Below are 21,016 nucleotides of genomic sequence, written 5' to 3' on the forward strand. Positions count from 1 at the left end.
GCAACGTTTACAAAACATATGGCAAAACTCTGAAGCGGGAGATTACTCTAAGTAGGGGAAGCAGAACTTGTCATTCACAAATCACAAATAGACACAAGTTAGTTTGGTTTTGTGCGTAAAAACTGTATAGCTAAATGTTGCACACAACAAAAAATTTGCACACTTAAGCCCTGTTTACATTAGAGCATTTGCGTATTAAACGTTTTAAAACGGCGTTTTTTAAATGAAAATGATCCTCGTCTATAGGCATTTCAAAAATATCTTCGTCCACACAATACACTACCATAAACGCATGAAACATGGCCATTTACGCACATGGGTATGCGCATTAAGAGTAAAATAACTTATTATTCTAATAATAGCTTACCTTTAGGCTTTAGCACATATGCAGCTTAGGGGTGTGCAAAAAGGGGTTGCTAACAGGATTTAACTTACAGGCTGTGCGTCCAAGTGGGAGGAATTATGATATTGTCGGCCTTGTCTACATCACCAATCCCAGGAAGTAAACTGTTGCCGACAATCCTTGTGCTTGTTGTAGTCCAAGGAAAGAGATTTATGTTGGAGACGATAACTTGCGTCATCCTTTACTTTGGGATATTTACCTTTTGCATATTGTTAACATGTACTAATACACACTTATGCAGGGTTCACACCAGACGCGGTAGAGTCAATGCAAAGATGCAATTAGGCATCCTGTGGCACAGTAGGCACGCGGAACGCGTGTTCCGCGCGAATTGATAGTTGCCGCGGAAAACGTGCAAATTGAAAAATCTGAACTTTGGTGGATTTCCGCGCCGTGTTAACCAATCAGGACCTTGCTGTAGTAGTGACGTGATTACAGGAAGTCAGTGGAGTCGCAGAAGCCCCTCTCATGATGCAAATTTCCGCGTTAATGTCTCAAATGACTAGAATTTCACGTGCGCCTTTCACGGGCGAATAAAGCGAGTAAACTCAAATGTTCAAGAGTCTAACTACGCGCGAATAACTCGTTTTTGCCTCCTCTACCGCGGCTGGTGTGAATGCACCATTACACACCAAAGGAAATGAAAAAAACGTGAACCGGACAATAGGTGCTCTTTAAAAATTACTATGACGTAGGGCTGGGCGATATGACCAAAAAAATTATCGAGAAAATGTTTTCCATATCAGTCGATATCGATAATTATCATGATAAATAACAAATCTTTATTCCTGTCACATTTAAAGGCAGATTATTAGTCCTGAATGAAAATTGTACAAACCAGACAGTTAATAATGGTTTTAAGCTACTTTTTAGTCAGAACATGACAAAAACAAATACTAAAATTTTGTTTTAATGTTCAGGCATCCGTATTAAATGTGAATATATTTGTTATGAAATCAACACATTTCTGACACAGAAAGCAGCAGGCTACTGTCACTTTAAGACCCAAGACAGACTGCTTTAAGTTTCAATATACAGACTGAGTAACATCCAGCTGTCTATGTTCACTTAAACAAAAAAGAAAACTTAGTTCAGTGATCACACGTGTGTTATACATATACGAGCTATACACGCTGATAAATGGATGTCAAGAGTGTGACGTTGCTGTGGGAGCGCACACACGCATACATTTCATTCACTGCTGTGGTGGATCTGCTGTTTTTCCTCAGTTACCTGAATTTGTGAAGGTCCTGTAAATATACTTTTAAAGCTGTGCGAATGTGGGCGTGCGGAAGGCGGACGCTGAAAGAACGTACAGTATACTGTGTCTGTGCCTATTGTTTCTGCTGTGTTTGACAAACCCTGTTTGCGCGTGCAACATTACACACAAGAAACTGTTTCCGCGCATTTGGATTCCGTCCGCGTTATCCACATCGCGAAAATCATAGGGCTCTACTGATAAATGAATAACTTGCCTCATCCTCCACTCCTTCAAGTCTAACTGACACTCTGATTGTAAACCAAGAGCGCGTGCCGCATCCGGAAGTGCTTGCGCAACATTACGCACAGTGCGTAAACATTATCGATCACTTATCGAACTGTCCTTATCGCTTTATCGAAAAAGTTTATATCGGTAAAATTATCGTTATCGAATTATCGCCCAGCACTACTATGACGTTGATTTTTAAAAGTGTTCCCCCGGCTCATGCATGTCCTTCGCTACCAACACAGAAATTGCAAAAAGCGCAATCGGCCAAAGTATTAAAAATTAATATGCCGTTGATTTTTAAAAGTCATAAGCAATGCCCCAATCAAATGTGCTGCTACATGATGCTCTGAATGTGCATGCAAATTTAATTGGAAGGCTGTTTTTTTTTTTAAAAAGCAAGTGATATTCTTGATTAATATGATTGTGCACATTGTTAAAACAACAACAACTATATTATTACAAAGGATAAGACTGCATGTTTTGGTGTTCAGTAGCATATTCCATACGCATCAATGAAATGCACACTGTCTCTTTAATGCTCTTTTTAAGGGTATAGCAAGTAAGGCAGTGACGGTGGCAGTTTTTTACCACGGCGGTGGTAATGCACAAATTCACCGTGGTTATAGATTGATTTTGTGTGTGTGTGTGGGGGGGGGGGCATGTGCGTATGCGCACGTGCACATTGATGCTTATATAGGTCCTATATGCATACATATATTTTGAAATATAAAATCTAAATGATGATCAGATATACAGTTCTTAACAAACGTGCGTCTTTATAGGCACCAAATTCTTTCTCCGCCGGTGCGCTCGTCACAGCGTCAAGCAATGCTTATGTTACTTAGCAACGAAAGACGCTCTGAAGCGCCCACGTGCTTTGAAGAGGAGGGAAGCGGCGCAGTCACGTGAAGCAACAGTGCGTATGTGCTTGTCAATTTCGGTGGCTGCTTGAGCTGAGCCCCGGAGCACACAGGAGATCAGCGCATTTCTGCGTGTTTATTGTAGCACTTCCACTCATGAATCAACAAGTGAGAAACCTTTTTGGGGTTATTATGTTTCAACCGCGATGAAAACACTTTCTGATGGTGTACTGGTAGCGCAGATTGAGACTTTTTCGTGACCAAGAGAGAACAGACGTGGCTGTATATGTCATCAAGCCTGGTTTATTATTTTCAGACATTTGCAAGTCATAAGCATATTAAAACAATGTATGATTAACAAAGAATAATAGTCAACTTTATAACTGTTAATGTTATAAGTCTTGATGATGTATGCAGCTTGCAAATTCAACCTTCGGAGGCTACAGTCTTCGGCCTGAGAAACGGCCAATATCTTTCCTCATTGTTCCGCCCCCAAGCCAGCAGGTCATCACTGATATATCAGTTGCCTTCCCTTGCAAATTAGCGCATTAACTCGGCGTCTGCTGGCTGTTTGCGTTAATACGAACCTGAAGACATCTCACTGAGCGAGATTGTACTTTATATTTTTCATAATTTGTGAGGTGCGCACTTCCCGACCGCCGGTTGACTCCACCACCGCGGTGGTAATTACAACCGTCCCAGCCCTAATAGCAAGAGATTTTACTTTTTTTTTTAAAGTACCGCCCCTCCACTTAAAAAAAAAAAAATGCACATGCGCCACACTGTACCTCCTATTAACGTGTGCACAGGAGAGCATGCATGAGCCTAGTTCTTTTCTTCGCTCTGTTTACAAGTTGCTGCCAGCATGGCTCATACATTACCGTGTCTGCGCGGTTCGTAACTTGTGTCAGGGCTAGCATCGGTAATCATAGCTTACATCAACTTTTACTAGCAGTGATTTTAAATGGATTTCTCCAAAAAGCATGCCAAACTTTACCTGTGGAGTAGAAACTGCGACTGAGCCATCAGTGGTAAGCCCAACCTGTGTAAAATATTCTCCCAAAAAATACAATTCGTAAACAGTTTGTCTCTTGCGACCCTTAGACATTTTGGAAAAACACAATGAGAATGCGAGCTTCAATGAATGGCTGAAACCTTAGCCCACCACATATACACCTGAAAGTGCGCATGCGCAGAAAGCGAACCTAGGGACGAGCACGTACGACGGCCTTACGAAAACATATCATCAGAATGATTGACAACTGGTTGACCAATAGTCTTGATAATCCACACGGAAAAGGAAAATCTTCCGCTATACCTTTAATTTATATTCACAAAATTTATCAAAATTAATAGACAAATAATATGAAACAAAACTTATATTAAACTCGAAAATAATGTCTGACCAACTTCATTTCTCCCGTCACATTCGACTTCAATCCATTACAACGGCATTTATATGACGTTTAAAATTACAGTCTGTTTTTCGTAATAAGCTAATTCAATTGAAAGATACAGTGTGCTTTTAAAAAGTGCCAGACTTGTTTTTTCTTTCCATTTCTCATTGCTGATGTTTTTTTATAACAGTTGCCTAATATGCTGGCCGAGGGACAGTGGAGTGTAGCACAGGACGTGTAATTGTTGTGCTGCCGTGTCTGCGGCCAAGCATGGCACAGTAATGCTAGTGAGCCAGCAAGCACCGGAAAATACTTGGGGGGGCAAGCTGCCACGTTGAGACTCTTGCTTTTTGGGTTTTGGTTTCTATGATGACATTATAATGCCTTTTCACTTCTTGGCAGTAATGTTGATATTCAATGAAAAATAATAAACATCTTTAATACTGACACTGCTTGACATTTGCAGTTTTGTTCGATTAACCTGGTGGAATATTGCATTGTTTAAAGATGCTTTGATCGTGTGCAAGGAGCATAAATGCAAAGGATGGTTGGCCAGCAGAGAGACTTCCTTGTATGAGAGGATGCCATCTTTTTATGCTGATCTAATTTAACCCCTATTTTACCATCAGGACAGAGTCAACCAAAATGGTCTCGGATTGTTATAGTTGGTTAAAGTAATAGATTGCTGTAAAATTGACTCATAATTTACTCACCCTAATATCATTGTGGCTCAGTGATGTACAGCTTTGTAATAAATGGAGATTAGGGCTGCACGATTTGGGTAATTTTTCCCATTGCGGTTATTGATGCTAATATTGCGATGTGCGATTATACTGAATGGTATCATGAGTCAACTTGATGGGTTTTAAGGAAAATCCACACAAAGTTTAGCTAAAATGTGTATTAGAATTATAGTAAAACTAGAAATGTTTTCGTATTGCCACGTGATGTAGCAACTGCTCAGTGTCAGAAATCCTAAATCCAAAATACCGCCATACAACAGACGTAGAGTTTTTTTTAGCTACCAGATCACTGTCAACCTCCTATCCGTCCATCTTCTCTCTGGTATAAGTGACGACGCACACCACACACGTGCACTGCCTTTTTTGTTCGTTTTTCTTTCTTTTTTTAAACAGCTAGGAAAATCATCAAACTGTTATCAGAAAGTTTGTGTTAACAAGTCCACACATTTATTTATTTAATATAATTGCAACTTTTTGCTGTCATATAATTGCACAGGCTGACATTGCGATTGCGATTGCGATGCGATTAATTGTGCAGCACTAATGGAGATCAATGTTTTGAATCTTTTAAAAGCACATACATTAAAGTAATCCAAATGACTCTAGCGGCTTAAAAATATTATCAGAAGCTAAGCAGTATGTTTGTGAAAGAAAATGTTAATATTTTGCAGTAAATTAAAATATGGTGGCACATCAACAACACTGAGTCTCATTGATTTCTGTATTTTGTGATGAATCATGCATATATGACATCTAGTCATGAGATACAAGAAAAACAAAAGAGAAACATATTTTCTTTCTCGCTGTCAATTCACTTCAGATAACATGATTGGATGTATGTGCTTCTCAGAGTTTCAAAACATTGACAACTATTTAATAGCATTAGCAAGAGCCAGGATATTATTTAATTAAATTCAGATTGTGTTCAGCTGAGGAAACAATGTCATACACCTGGCATAAGGGTAAATAAATTATGGGATTATTTTCATTTTACAGTGAACTAACGCTTTAATGTTAAAATAATGGATTCTGGATCTTTCTTTACATTGAAATATATCCACAAAGGAGCAGAGTGGCAGTTTTGTGGCTCATCTGAACATTTTTGTTTGTTTGGCCATATGACATCAACATCTGGCCAGATGTTTTTGACATCTTCTGTTAAAATTATTTAACTTTTCTACGGCTGCATCCGAAATCTCTAAAATGCATGGTCATAGGCACCGATTTGTTTTTCCGCCACTAGGTGCTTATCACAATGTCAAGCAATGCTCAGGTTACTTAGCAACAGGAGATGCTCTGGAGTGCAAGCACTTGGAAAAGAAGGAAAGGGGCCCAGTCATGTTTTTCGTGTTGTTTTTTGACACAAATGTAAAAGGCCACTCGTGAGATCCACCATTAAGAGAGCTTGAAAGAGTTTTTGATTACAATTAAGCATATGTGCATGGTTATTGCGGTGGGTGTTCGAAACGAGCCTCGAAACACCCACGGGATTGGCACTTATGTGCGTGTTTATTGTAGTACTTTTATCCATGAAATAAGACACTGTTCAAGTTAGAAACTTTGGTGTGTTTATAATGTTTACAGCCACACTGAAAATGTGTAGGGCAGATTAATACTTTTTCACAACCTTGACCAAGATAAAATATCTTGCCTCATCCCTAGGGGTGTAACGATTCATCGTGCAAATGCGCGTTTTCTCAATGAATGAATTTGAATGAATTACGGTGAAATCCCGGCACATCCGAACGCCAGAGGGCGCTCCCGTGCAGAAACTCCCTTTGTGCCACACAAGAAGTAGCATTACAAACGCTATTCCAGGAAATTTCTACACATGAATATTTATACGCTGTTCTTCAAATTGTTTCAGGTATTTTCATGATAATAAAGAATGTTTTGAATCATTTTGTTTAACGAGTGTTGCTTTTTTAAATGCACGTAATAAACGACTCCGACTTATAATGATTTTAGATTGATAAGGAATTCCTACTGACCAAATGCCGTAATACAGGCACAAGCTGTGCATAAAACAAAGAATCGCAGCCTTGCGATTCAGGATCGATTTCAGACAGGCATTTTTAATGAGGACCGCGATTGAATCGTGATTGAATCGTTACATCCCTACTCATCCCGTAATGTGGGCTATGACAATGTCACAGCCCGGGTTATATTTTCACTTTACATATTTTTTTATTGCATTTCTAACAAGAAATTAGTATTGCAGTTTTCAAATATGGTATTAGTTATCACAAATGCACTTTCTGTTTATATTTCAAACTGCATTCCGTTATGATGCCTATAGGGCTGGCCGATTTTACGATTATTTTTCAGTTTTTTTAATTAATTTGAATTTAGTTTTGAACAGCATGACTAGAAATGTATGATTCGCAAGCTAATAACGATGACTTTTTGAACATATTCAATTTTAATTTTAAAGAATTGTAAAATAAATCAGTCATAGCATACATTATCCAAATTATTGACAAAATAATTGATGAAAAATCTAATCAGATTTTAAACAAATCATAGGGGAATGTTATGAATGGTTAAACGAGAAATAATAGTTGATGTGAGATTATGACTGTTAACTTAAACTACAATCAAATACAACAAAACATTATAAAAATGCCTGAACATTAATTTTAGGTAAAGTTTTCACGTTTAGGCTACCATTTACAATTTTCCACCCTGGTATTATGTATTCAGGCTCGATGAAGCCTCGTCTCTTAACCAGACTGAGTTGTAGCATTTTCTTTCTGTTATCTCTGAGATAACAAATATAAAAATCTTAAATACATCATGTCAACTTCCCCTGTCTTTCTTATGCTAACAGCTACGTGCCTGTGCTGAATATGGTTATGCATGGCTACAGTAGAAATATTAGCCTAAAGCCGCATTCAGACAGCCAGCGATGTTATCGCTGCTCATCGCCTGCCGCTGGTGGTTGATGTCGCTTGTGGGCGTTCCCACTTCTGGTTGCGTAGTAGTGTGACGTTACCCCATGTTGTAAACGCTCGTGTCGCCGGAAGTCGCCCAGTTTCCATTGAAATGAATGAGATCGCGTCGCTCTGCTACTGCTTGTCGTTGGCTGTCTGAATGGGGTGTCAGCCTGTATACCAGTTTGACATGACACAGCTTGGGTTCTATGATTTATACGATGTGGAAACGAGGGCAGAATCCCGAAATTCCAAGTGGAGTTTAAAAGTAAACTGTGAAAAACTGCTACCGGTTAAAATGTGAACGGTACCCAGCCCCATTTAATAACATATCTGAAAAGTAGAAAGGTAATATAAAAAGTAAAGGTTGCTAAATAGCTCGGTGAATAAAAGAAATAATCTGAAAATGCAGTTGCTACTGCTGTTTGTTATTTTCTGTGCCTGGCTTGTCAATAGTGCAGTGTCTATCCAGAAAAATGAGAAAAAAAAAATGAGGGAAAAAATTAATTTAGGAAAAAAGAATCTCTTCACAGCCTCCCCTCCATAAGACTTTCTGGTTGTTGTTTATACCTTTGTTGTCTTTCCAATTGTCATTTCTGAGCCCTGCGCATGAGATCTTGGGTATGATTTTGTTTCAGCTCCAGATAAACTAAAAAAAAAATGTATTTGTTATTTTAAAATTATGTTTTAAGTGTAACATTAAAATGACTTTAATTTGAAAGATACAATTAGTGTTTTTTTCTACTTTTTTAGACTAGTAGCAGCTGTACCGTTTAGTCGATTAGTCTTGTACATCCCTGACTTAAACCTGATGCAAGAGGCGCAAAAGATTATAATCAGAGTATAAAAAAAACAATAGTTCTGTGGTATGTCTCCCTGATAAGGTCATGTTTTTCTCATGCTTTGAACATTTTGGAAGTGTCTGCAAAATCCCATTTGCGTACTCTATGAACTTAAGTGCACTCTGTGAGCTCCAGTTTTTGAGATTTCTGCTAATTGATTTGAATATGCAAACAGACTGTTGTAATAGATTACAGGACAGAGTTCTGTAAGCATTTACTGTCAAACAAATGGTCTTAACTTTTTGACACGATCCAACTATGCACATATTGTAAATCTCTAGCTGTGTTTCAAATAACGTGCTATACACTATATTCATTACCATCTAGCGCAGAGGTCTTTAAACTAGTGATAGACCGATATATCGGCCAGCCGATATATCGGGCCGATATTTGCGAGTTTTATGTGTATCGGCATCGGCCGATACGTGGCTGCCATGTTCGCCGATTTTTTTCTGCCATTATTTACAGACAGAGTGCTGGAACCCGCAAGCGATTGCAGGTCATGTGACTAAAAACAATTAACCTTTCCATGACAACATCGAAAGCTCGGCCTAACAGCTGATCATAGCTGAACAAAGCTGGTTTTTATTTCTCATCTCTATGGGGCGGTTTCCCGGACAGGGATTAGACTAGTCCTAGACTAAAATGAATGTAAGAACTGTCCAAACTAATAACATCTCTTGTTAACAACATGCCATTTTTTTACATAATTTTTATGATGTAAATTGAGTGAGCAAAAGCAGTATCGGCTCAAAATATCGGCGCAAGAAAATCGGCAGCATGTATCGGTCATCGGCTAAGGCTGATGAAACAAAAATCGCATCGGCACTGAAAAATCCATATCGGTCGATCCCTACTTTAAACGTTGTCAGGCCAAGGATCCCAATGTATAAAGAGGAGGAGCAAGGACCCCAAGTGCATGTATCAAATTAAGACTAGATTTATATGCTTTGTTATATGGTTACATTAAATGTATTAGCGTACATAGCATTTGAAGAGTTTGGTTTGAGTTTTTTTTTTTTTTCAAAAATCTTGTTGCATTCCAATTAATATCAATCAAACTGCTGTTTGTTTGTTTGTTTGTTTGTTTGTTTTGATAGCTTTCATAACTAAAAAAAAACACAGCTTAGTAGCACAATAAAAACATGGTAACTTAATAATACATGTTTTGACAAACATTTTAAAAAGGAATTATCTTGTTTTGGAATCAAAATCTTATTTTAAATGTAATGAATAGATTTTAAAGGGGGAACATTATATAATTTTATATTAACCTTAATTTCAATAAAGCATTTTATTATTTCTATTATAAGCCTATTAAAGGTGCTCTAAGTGAATTCACGCGTTGTAGACCATAAAATGTTTTTGTTACATACAGCAAACATCTCCTCACTATCTGTTTGCTACCTGACCGCTGATCAAACGTAAAAAAAAGCGATCTCTGTAGACAGCCCAGGCTCCACAAACGGCAATAACAACACAGTGGCCAAACCTAGCACCACGAAACATAACAAAGCCATTAAACGACAAGAAGGATTTGGGAGTGGGGGTTGGGCACGTTCATGAAAGCACGGAAGGGAAAGGGAGGGGGAGGAGTTAGCTATGCTCCGTTTGTTTGAAAACAATTCAAACGTCAACAAAAAGTGACGTCGCACAGAGTCGCTTAGAGCGCCTTTAATGCATTTGTTTAATGCCTAATTTCTTTTTTCCCAAAAAATTATTTTGAATTAAAAAATACTTGGAGGACCCGCAGTGATACCACTATGGACGGCCAAGGGGCTCCAGACCCCTGCTGAAGATTCATGGTCTAGTGTATGAACTGTTTTACTCACCAGAAGTAACTGATTTCTTAGACAAGGGCAAATGACCTCAAACGCATAGTGCAGTGCATGTCAATGACAATCAGTTTGTAGATTGTTTTTTTAATGTCAGTGTTATCTGTTTTGCCCAACGTAACCCCAGTCACCATCAGACAATAAAGTGTAATTGTCTTTACAGTTGAACTTTTCACGGCATCTCATAGCCCCGCCTCTCTTTCGTCGCATAAGCAAAACTGTGACCTTTAAGTGAATGAAGTGGCCAGAGTTCCACACTTTATTCAGTCAAACCAGTGCATGTTCCGGGTACTTTCGAGTGCACTTTCTTTTTGGAATTTCCAATGGGAACGCACTTCTTACACTATAATACAATTTTGTAGTAGAATAGTGCATAAGTATGCAATTTGGGAAGCACCTAACTTCTATTGTTGAATTTTATTGGTATGTGTAACAGGAAAGATGGCCAGTGTCCAGCTGTAGATATAACCAGCTCTAAGCTCAGGCCCAACAGGTGCAGGTTATTACACAGTATATTTAGTCAGCAAATACACATACGTGTTTGTATAGATTACCTTTAAGAGCATTGTATTGTGAGTCTAATCTTTTATAAAGAAACATGTAAATAAGTCATTTGTTTGATTGTGTGTCATTCAGTGTAAATGCTTTTTACACTTTGTACGTGGACTACTTTTTAAATGCCCTAATATACATAATGCCTTCTGGCAGGAGTGAATTTTGGAGTTGAACAAAGCTACTATCTGAGTGTGTGTGTGTGTGTGTGTGTGTGTGTGTGTGTGTGTGTGTGTGTGTGTGTGTGTGTGTATAGGCCTAGTTAGAGGGTTATATAAGATTTAATGTGCAGCAAGCTCTTTGAGTCAAGGGTGAAGGTTTTGTTGACCAAAAAACAACAGGAGAAGGGTATGGCCATAAAGCATGGTGTCATTCTTCAAAGTGATTGCAACAATCCATCTTTTAATCATATTGCCTTCATATTTGCATCATTAGAAATGATCACATACTTACTTTACTTCTGTACTTTTACAAAACAACCAAACAAAACATTTGCTTAGCAATCCAGTTAAGCAAATAGCTGATTGGTTGGTTGTGTCTAGTGAGCCGAGACTTTTAAAATCTTGCTCTGTCATGGAAAGTTTTTTTTTTACCCAAGCCTCCAGAATCCTTGGCTCCTGACAATGTTCTAATGTTTTCCCCCTTTTTCTCTTTTTCTCTCTCTCCTAGGTGGTTTGGCAGCACGTTCATGCCGACATTAAGCCCATGATTGAGTAGCAGTGCTCCAGGCCCAGTGTGAGCCTCCAGCACCCCACCAGACATCCACAGTATGTCCAGTTCAGGCTTCCCCCCAAGTCAGGGGGCTTTCAGCAGCGAGCAAAGCCGTTACCCACCACACTCAGTGCAATATGCCTTCAGCTCATCACGCCACCCGCAGGTCAGTACCAAGCACCCACTTTACTTCCAACAGTACTCGTAATCACATGTCCGATCAGATATTTTTATGGAGTTTTGTAACTGTAACATCGTGTAAAGCTCATATTTACATGTTTTGCTTTCTAGATTCTGAATCATGAAGCTAGCACCATTATTATTGTCTGCAACTGAGAAGGGTCCTATTTTACCTTTGGTCTTCTTTTTTAAATTATCAATAGTTTTATTACCCATATAAAACCAATTTGCTAGTTGCAGGTGCTTTCGACAGAATGGGCATTCCTACACTAGAGAGCATTTGTTTGGAAGAGATTTTTTTATACATGTGCTTAAAAATACATAAAGTTTAGAAGTACACTAATCTATGACCCATTTACTTTGTTTATAAAAGTTTTAATTAAATATGTGGCAGCTTTACACTTTTAGTTGTCAGTGAAAGCAGATGTGACAAAAACGTTACTTCACACAGTTTACCTCTTCTCACGTAACGGCTAGACCCATCCAACTAACTTGTTTACCTCTGTACAGTGAATGCTGTGTCATGGGGCGTTCACGAATATGATGGTTTTATTGCTCATGATGGGCGTTTCTACTGTTGGATTTCCCAATGTTATTGCTAAGCTGCACAGCTGGACGTGCGTTTCGACAATTTGATCATAAATTTGATTCCAATTGATTTATATAGCTTTTCAAATTGTTGTGTTGTTTCAAAGATGCAAAGGCTACAAAATGCTCATTTTCTACTTCCTCATTACCCCCTTAGTCTTAGATAAAAAGAAGATAGAAATGGCAGGACTTCAATGTTATAACTCTATTTGGTTATCGCTGTTGTACATAACTCAGAGCTAAAAGGGCTGAAATATACAGACCCATCTCCTCTCTCTCTTCTCTGCATGCTCTTTATTCGCATTACTCAATTATTTGCACATTTCCTGTTTGCAGACATGGTCATGGCCGTGTTTACTCTGTTGTTGTTAACAGTTTAGGCCTAGAATACCCAGCACAGATGATCATATATAGTGTGAGTCGCATCTAGAGGGATGTCTGTCTATTACAGTGTGATGACCTCATACCAGCAGATCTTGCAATAATCATGCTGTACTATAGCCAGCACAGCCAAATGTGATTATTGTGGTCACTGGGGCTGGGTATTGGCAAGGGCCTCACGATACGATACATATCACGATGCATGGCCCATGACACAATCCATCACGGTACGATACGATACAATATGTTGCGGTACGTTGCAATACTTTTTTCTTTTTTTAATAAAAAATGTAAAAAAAGAGCTGAATTTAAAAAAGTACTTTTTTAAAGGCGCTCTATGCATTTTCGGCGATTTTGCTAAACAGCGACCCCTAGAGTTGCTGGAGAATACTTGCAACTGTCATAATTTCCCACTCCCACTCTTGTACACCTCCGAAGATAATGACCAGGTAATATTTCACAATTTCATACAAATATTAGGCTACTGCATTGTCTACTAAACTACAGATGATGGTAATAGGATAATAAGAAGTTTATTCCAAGTGTAGAGTGCATATAATAATAAAGTACCGCGTTTGCTGGCTTATAACGTTTTTACATGATTGCAGCTAAATCACAAGTAAACAGTCTATAGTCTATGTCTACTGTATTATTTCATTTGTGTTCTTTTATTGTAATGTAAACATCGCAAAATGCCATGACAAAGTTAATTGTGTACGTTGCATTATTTCATAACATTGGTCGTTATAATGTCACTATAGACCGTTTCAGCAGTAACAACATAAACAAGCGGCTGCACGTAGCTTCCGGTAAACTCCGCTAAGAATAAATAACAACAAAGTTCTTTAAACATAGTTTATTTATATAACAAGCAAAACAACACAGATTACCTAGGAAACCAAAACATTTGTTATTTTCGACGAGGCATTTGTTCAAGAGATCAGTTTAGCAACTAGTCGGAGCATTAAAAAAACGAAACCGGAAGTAAGGTTCGGATCCAGACGTGTATCACGTGCTTCCAATGAAGCTGTTTATACATGATTATTGCTATTTATCATAATAGTTTGCAAATTGTGCATGTTTACACTATTTACAACCTCTATTTATGTCCTGATAATTATGTGAGATATTGACAACTGTTGTCATGATAATCGCATGACATACTACAAGCAAGCACAGCAACATACAACATAGACTGCAAACAAGTTTACAAATAAGAGATTTACTTACTAGTCCGTCAACAAGATCCTCAGATCAGCATCCCATCCAGTGCTGTCTTTTAGCTCACGCCAACGATGTAAAAACCTGACCGAGTGGGACTCGTTGTCCGGTTCCTAACGCGGTTTTCCTACTCTCTTCTGAACGCGCTTTCTTAACTTTTAAATCGTTTAGCCTCACTTCTCAATTTCACGCGTGCAGTTGTTGTTATAGGCTTGATCGACTTCATGCAGCGCTGCAAGAACCAACAGCCGGATGACGTCAAAGTGCTTTGTACTTTGACGTCATCCGGTGGTTAGTTCTTGCAGCGCCACACAAAGTCATCACACCTAACATGTGTGATGTCGTTGCCGTAAAGCAAGTTGTGATTCTCGCAAGAATTGTCAGGGGCGGTTCTCTCAAGCTTGCATTGCTGGTTTTGCTAGCGACGTCCTCTCCGAGCTTCGCCCTACTATGACTTTGTTTACCACCGAAATAACTTTGAAGCTGTTATATTAAAGTAAAATAACTGCATAGTGTGTCTTTAAAGCCAAAGTGCTTCCACACGTCTGCTTTGAAAGCTGCAGGTGTTTTTACATTTTCTGCCATTTTCTCATTTGTCTAATGGCCGTATATGACTGGACAGCGACAACTACAGCAGCGGAGCAGGAGGATATATAGATAGTAGAGATCGAAATATTGATACACTATCGGGGGAAAATGTATCATGATAGTTAGCTGTATCTGTATTTTTGCACAGCCCTAGTGGTCGCCAATTAACAATTTGAGGCTGCCGCTGATATATCCATTTTATAACATTAAAATGAAACCCTTCTGATTGATGGATTTGAAACTTTTCATTGGTCCAAAGTTGAATGAGGTTGGAAAAGGTTGTGACAATGCTAAATACAGGTGTAAATGGTGTGTAAAACGTTTTGAGTTTGTCCACTTTCAACCACATTCAGAAGATGTAGTAGAAAATGCATTTGAACGGATTGCTTTTGTGGTCTCAAGAAATGAGTTAAACATGACAGCTCTCAGTCTTTTGCTGCTGTTGTCTATGGTTTTCTGATGAAGTGATGGTGATTATGATCTAGGGCTGTCACTTTTGTGAAAAAATCATTTTCGATTTTTAATATATAAGTGTTCATTGAATCGATTGTAGAATCGATTTTCCATGTCTAAAAAAGACGTTTCCATTTAACGCCAAATAACAGACAAATGCAAAGAGAGCGCCTGAAATGCACAAGTCAGCAATATTTCTTATTCATTAGGGCCCGAGCACACCAGGGTGTGAGGACCCTATTGTTTTTGCTCCGTTTATTATTATTATTATTTTTCTTCTTCTTCTTCTTCTTCTTCTTCTTCTTCTTCTTCTTCTTCTTCTTCTTCTCCGAAATGGATTGCATTTTTGAGGGCCTAAACATACCCGAAAACTCATGAAAATTTGCACACGCGTCAGAAGTGGCGAAAATTTACATGTAGTATAGGCGTCAGAAGTGGGCGTGTAGAAATGGCTCGATAGCGCCACCTGCAAAATTTCAAGAGAACAGCCCCCCCACTACGAAAAACGTACAGATACGAAATTTGGTAGGATCATCTAGCACCCCAAGACCTACAAAAAAGTCTCTTGGAGCTAAGCTCTAAACCCCACAGGAAGTCGGCCATTTTGAATTTTCTCTGTCATTTTTTGACATTTCCAAGTGTCGTACTTTAACGAACTCCTCCTAGAGATTTAATCCGATCATTATCATATTTGGTCAATCTCATCTAAAGGCCTTTGCGATGCTAAATTGCGGAGATCTTGACTTTTCGTTGGAGGGTGTGTCCGTGGCGGCCTGACAAAGTTCGGCATTTTCGCCATGAAACAGGAAGTTGTTATAACTCAGGCATACAATGTCCAATCTGCCCCACGCTTCACATGTTTGATAAAGGTCTTGACCTGAACACATTTTAGTGCCAATATTCAACATCAGTCATAGCGCCACCTAGAGGTAGCAGGAAATGCCATGTTTTACGCTGTGATTTACTGCTCTTAGAGATTTAATCAAATCATCATCATATTTGGTCAGACTGATGTTAAGCCCTTTGCCGTGATAAATTGCGAAGATCTTGACTTTTCGTTGAAGGGCGTGTCCGTGGCAGCCTGGCAAAGTGTGATATTTCGCCATGAAACAGGAAGCTGTTGTAATTCAGGCATACATTATCCGATCTGGCCCCGACTTCACAAGTTTGATAAGGGTCCCGGCCTGAACACGTCAATATAACAATAATCAGGTACAGTCACAGCGCCACCTACTGCACACAGGCGTTGTGGCACATCAAATTTCTTTTGAATATCCACCTGTATTTACCCATTTTAATTCATATCCCCCTGGTTCACTGCTTTACTAATGCCATAGGGTAGCGGTGCACATGCGTGCGAGGGCCCTTCCATCGCTGCTTGCAGCTTTAATTGTCATTAAGTTTCGTGCAGCAACAGTAGTGCAACATTCTCTAAAAAAATATGCAGAGTGGACTGCTGCCATAAATGAAAAACATTACTGCAGGTTCAACCGGCTGCTCTTATGATTTAGGCAATTCAAAAATTATTTTAAATAATGATTCGATCCATTTCAAACAACTGTTCAAAAATGAAACTTTAAATAGACTTACTTGAAGTTGAGAACATGCTGTGTATTTTTTTATTAAACGTAACCGATACTTAGTCGGCACTAGGCAGGCATAATGAAATGCGCAAAAAGACTAGTGCCATTACAAATTATTGGTCAGGAAAACAAGTTGATCAACATTTAAGGGGTCAAGAGCAGAGCGCTTTTCATTCACTTTATGTCCATCTGTTGAGAAGACGCACTCCGACCGCACTGATGTCCCAGGGAAACTCGGGTACTTCGTTGCCAGCTGCGTATTTCGTACTGCCAATCTTCCATCTCAAAAGCGGGTCGCTGTCAGCTCGCAAGGGTGGCTCCTTGTCATAACTCATCATCTCCTGTAAGGTCACAATTTCGAAGCTGTCTCGTGTTGCACAGGTTTATTGACGTTGTCCTCCATTTTCTTTGCAAAACACTAGATGCAGCTATTGAAAGCGTGAAACTATAGGTGTGTAAAATTGCTGGGTATTTTCTGTCTAGCTTTCGCACACCTACTGCACTTTCGGGATTCTTTATTTTCTTTTTCTGCTTGTTTGTGAGTTTTGTTACATCTATATTTTAACTGTTTAATTCTTTTAAAATTAATAGTGTACATATTTGTTTAAAATCGATTGCCTATTTTCGTTTTCGAAACGTTTTTTGGTTGGTCCGATCGATTGTTCAATCGATTTTCGAACGAAAAGTGACAGCCCTATTATGATCACACAATTTAGAGTGGAATAGTGCAAGTTAGTAGACTTTTTCATTTGAATGAGTTTGGTGATATGCACTTTATGTGTGTTTCAGTGAAGATGATTCATGCATGTTAGTGTCTTATGTGGTTTTTCTCAGGATGCGGTGTACGCAGCCAATCGTTTTGCGCTATGCTGGCCAGACCAAAGTAGGCAGAGTTTTCAAACCTTTCACCTGTCTACCTACAACAAGCTACCTGACTTAAAAAAAGACCTGACGTGCCAACTTAAAATAATATGTGTTTCCACAAAGCTCGCGCTTTGGTCAACTCAACAACATCTCATGCATGGCACAAGCCCATTGAAATGAATGGGTTTCATAGCGATGCGCACAGCGCGTCCTGTATGAAAGCCGCATTATTATTTTTTCTCTCATGTGTACTAGAAATGCTCCGAAATGTGCCAATCTCATGAAACAATCTTTCTGTTTACTTTTGTCATCATTGGGCTCCTGAATGCGGCTGCAATTAGAGACCATTGACCAGTGCGAGCATTTTTATAAGCCATTGTCCTAACAGCATGGCTCGTCTTCACATCTCCATCAAACAGCTTATATAACACATATCTAATGCGGACGATTGCATACTCATGCCGAAAGTTTATTATTTCCATGCATTTTAAAGTTTTGACAGTTTAAGCTTTCATTTTCCTCACAGCTCACATGTCTTAAAGCTACAGTAACCTAATTCTTCCCTCAATAAAATCGCTCTCTGCTCTTGACTGAAGAACTGTTATACTTCATACGAATGCATGTATGTATAATTCATACAGGAAAGATTGTGAAGTGTTTTATTTTCATTACTTTTAACTTCAAATTTCTCTTTGCAGAAGAAATACTTGTTGTGCTTATTTATTTGATTCTCTAATAAAACAATAATATACCTTAATAATGCAAGTAATATAAGAAAGGCAACATCTGTGCTATTACTTTATCTAGAAAAATTATTAACAGTTACAGTCATCAAAGAGCTTGCATTTCAGCTTGAAGAATCTGTATCGGCATTGGTATCAGCCGATCACAAAGACAACAAATTGGTAATTGGTATCGGCTGTAAAAATCCTGTTCGGAGCATCCCTAATGTGTACACACTCTCTCTTTCTGTCAACATGTCTTTAAGCCGTCACCCATAAAGCACTTGTGTTTTTGTTTTGGCCAGTGCTTCCTATCTAATGTACATGTTTTTGTGTGTTAAGGAGTTCTCTGTTCCGGATTACCGTACCCCCCTGCAGGACCAGCAGCGTCGCAGACCTTCACTATTATCAGAATTTCACCCCGGGACAGAGAGGTGACCACATCCTACCTCCCACATATTATACATTATGCTATGAGACACTTTTTGGCCTCATTTCTAGACAACATAAAATCTAATTTGACCCCATTACTTATTTATTTTTTACTATTTTGTCTTCTGACATAACTAAGATCATATAGATTTCATGTTTCCTTGAAAATTGTAATAAATGGAGTGTAATAAATCTCTACCAGGCCTCCAGAGCGCAGGCACGGCTACGAGCAGCAGTTTCATGCTGCCCCAACTCAGCAGGAGCAGGAAACTGCAGAACCCAAGCGTCCCCGCATCGAGAACATTTCCGAAACTCACTTTCAACGAGTTCAAACCACTGGTGTCGTTCTGCCCCCTCCACATGCCATACAGGAGAACATCAGGGTCACCGGAGATGTCAAGAAGGTGACATGCAGGCACAAATACACACATACCAGAGTATCATGAATTGAAATTAGATATACGATACATAAATTGATGTACTGTGATCAGAACGTTGGCTGTTATGATTGGCACATATTTGTTGCTTTTGAAGGATCTGGTTAGTTACTTCTTTGCTCTTCTGGGACAGGAAACCCAGTTTAATATGAAGGTAGAGGCCACGTCTCCAAGTGGAGTTCCTCAGGTGGTTGAAGATGCAGATACATCACCTTCCAAACTCTCCAAGGAGGAGCTGATTCAGAGCATGGACCGGGTGGACCGTGAGATCGCAAAAGTTGAGCAGCAGATTTTCAAACTCAAAAAGAAACAGGTGTGTAGTCTCGCTAAACACATGCAACAGTACGACTCTTTACTTCTTAAGCATTTACTACTTAGTCCTTTTTTATATAAGGCCAAATGTATGTTGACTTGTTTGAAAATTAACAAGTCCAAACAGTGCTTATCTTTATCACCAAGCCTTGTGGCCTGTGTTGTCCCCAGTGTCAGGGTTATCACAATTACCTTACCTGTATAAGCCATTCCTGCTCTGCTTGATGCCAAAACTAGTGGTCTCGAGACCGATTTCTGCTTTCTCTGACTTGTCTCGGACTTGTTCCTTCAAAGACTCGGTCTTGGACCACAGTGGGAGGAGAAGGACTCGTAATTTCAGACCGAGTCCTAGAGACCAACGCATTTCTTTCATGTTCATATAAAAAATAATAATAAAATGCAATGTTGACGAGCATTATTTGAAAATGACATACCATGGTGCAATGCAAAGATACTGCCATCAGAGCCGTTTATTTATCTCAATAAAAATAGGCTGAAGATGATCCATGTGGTAGAGATTTTTTTAATGATATTAAAAGCATAGTCCATATTAACACGTTAAGACTGCTCCTCTAAACAATTCCCAATCTAGCTTAGTCTGTAAGCCTAATTGTTTATTATTAACTGGGGTGATATTAAATCGTGAATATGAAAACTGACATGTTTTTATCGTCTTGGTCTCGACTCGTTCTCAACTCAGAGTTGCTTCCTCAAAGACTCGTCTTGTATTTGAAAACCAACGGACTCGGTCTCGACCCTTCAAGACTCGGCATAGGTGGTCTCATCCCCATCACTAGCCAAAACCAAATTATTTAGGATTGTGAGAATCACTCCCACTATAATAAGCGTCACTATGACTATTGTTTAAACACACGGTTAGAATTTTGAACAGACCTTTACACTTTGAACTATACGTTACATTTTGGCACAAACTTACACTGCACCTCTTGTGCCAAGCAGATAAAAACTACATTAAATGGGTTGAAATTAAAGTCCATACACTTTTAATGGAGCTCGAATCATTATTGGGCGGATACTTTATTAATGTGAGATTGGGAATGTTTTTTCAAGTGAAGTGTTTTATTTATTTTGAATATACAGTCTTGTTTTAAGCTTCATGTTTAAAGTGCATTGTCATGTTTGTTGTCTCTTAGCAACAATTAGAGGAGGAAGCAGCCAAGCCGGTAGAGCCAGAAAAGCCAGTGACTCCGCCCCCTGTGGAACACAAACATCGCAGCATCGTCCAGATCATTTATGACGAGAACCGGGTACGTGCCTCAAATTGTATTCATGACAAGTGTTGTGTGCATTTGTGTGAGAGGGCTGTGTGACATCAAGTAACATTACGATGCGCACCGGTGTTGAGAGAGAGAGAGCTTTTTTCAGTTCTCTTCAAAACAATCACATTCCTAATGACAAAAGTGTGCTCTGGCTTGGATCGAAAAAGTATAGTGTAAATGCAGGACAATCAAGCTTGGCCACGGTTCAAG

The 21,016-nt window shown here is 39.0% G+C and overlaps 1 protein-coding gene across 11 annotated transcripts in view; it reads left to right on the top strand.

The window, feature by feature from the left end:
* The window catches only part of ncor1 (nuclear receptor corepressor 1), a 106,691-nt gene that overhangs the window by 1,379 nt on the left and 84,296 nt on the right, over window positions 1-21,016 (top strand). For all 11 annotated transcript variants that reach the window (XM_055200006.2, XM_055199998.2, XM_055200000.2 and 8 more), the window contains exons 2-6: window positions 11,724-11,931; window positions 18,688-18,779; window positions 18,980-19,181; window positions 19,348-19,527; window positions 20,681-20,794. In XM_055200006.2, the coding sequence (XP_055055981.2) occupies window positions 11,824-11,931; window positions 18,688-18,779; window positions 18,980-19,181; window positions 19,348-19,527; window positions 20,681-20,794 (696 nt within the window). In that variant the 5' untranslated portion in view covers window positions 11,724-11,823. The remainder of the gene's footprint in view (window positions 1-11,723; window positions 11,932-18,687; window positions 18,780-18,979; window positions 19,182-19,347; window positions 19,528-20,680; window positions 20,795-21,016) is intronic.

Source organism: Misgurnus anguillicaudatus, chromosome 22 (genome assembly GCF_027580225.2).
Source record: "Misgurnus anguillicaudatus chromosome 22, ASM2758022v2, whole genome shotgun sequence".
Taxonomy (NCBI): Eukaryota; Metazoa; Chordata; class Actinopteri; order Cypriniformes; family Cobitidae; genus Misgurnus; species Misgurnus anguillicaudatus.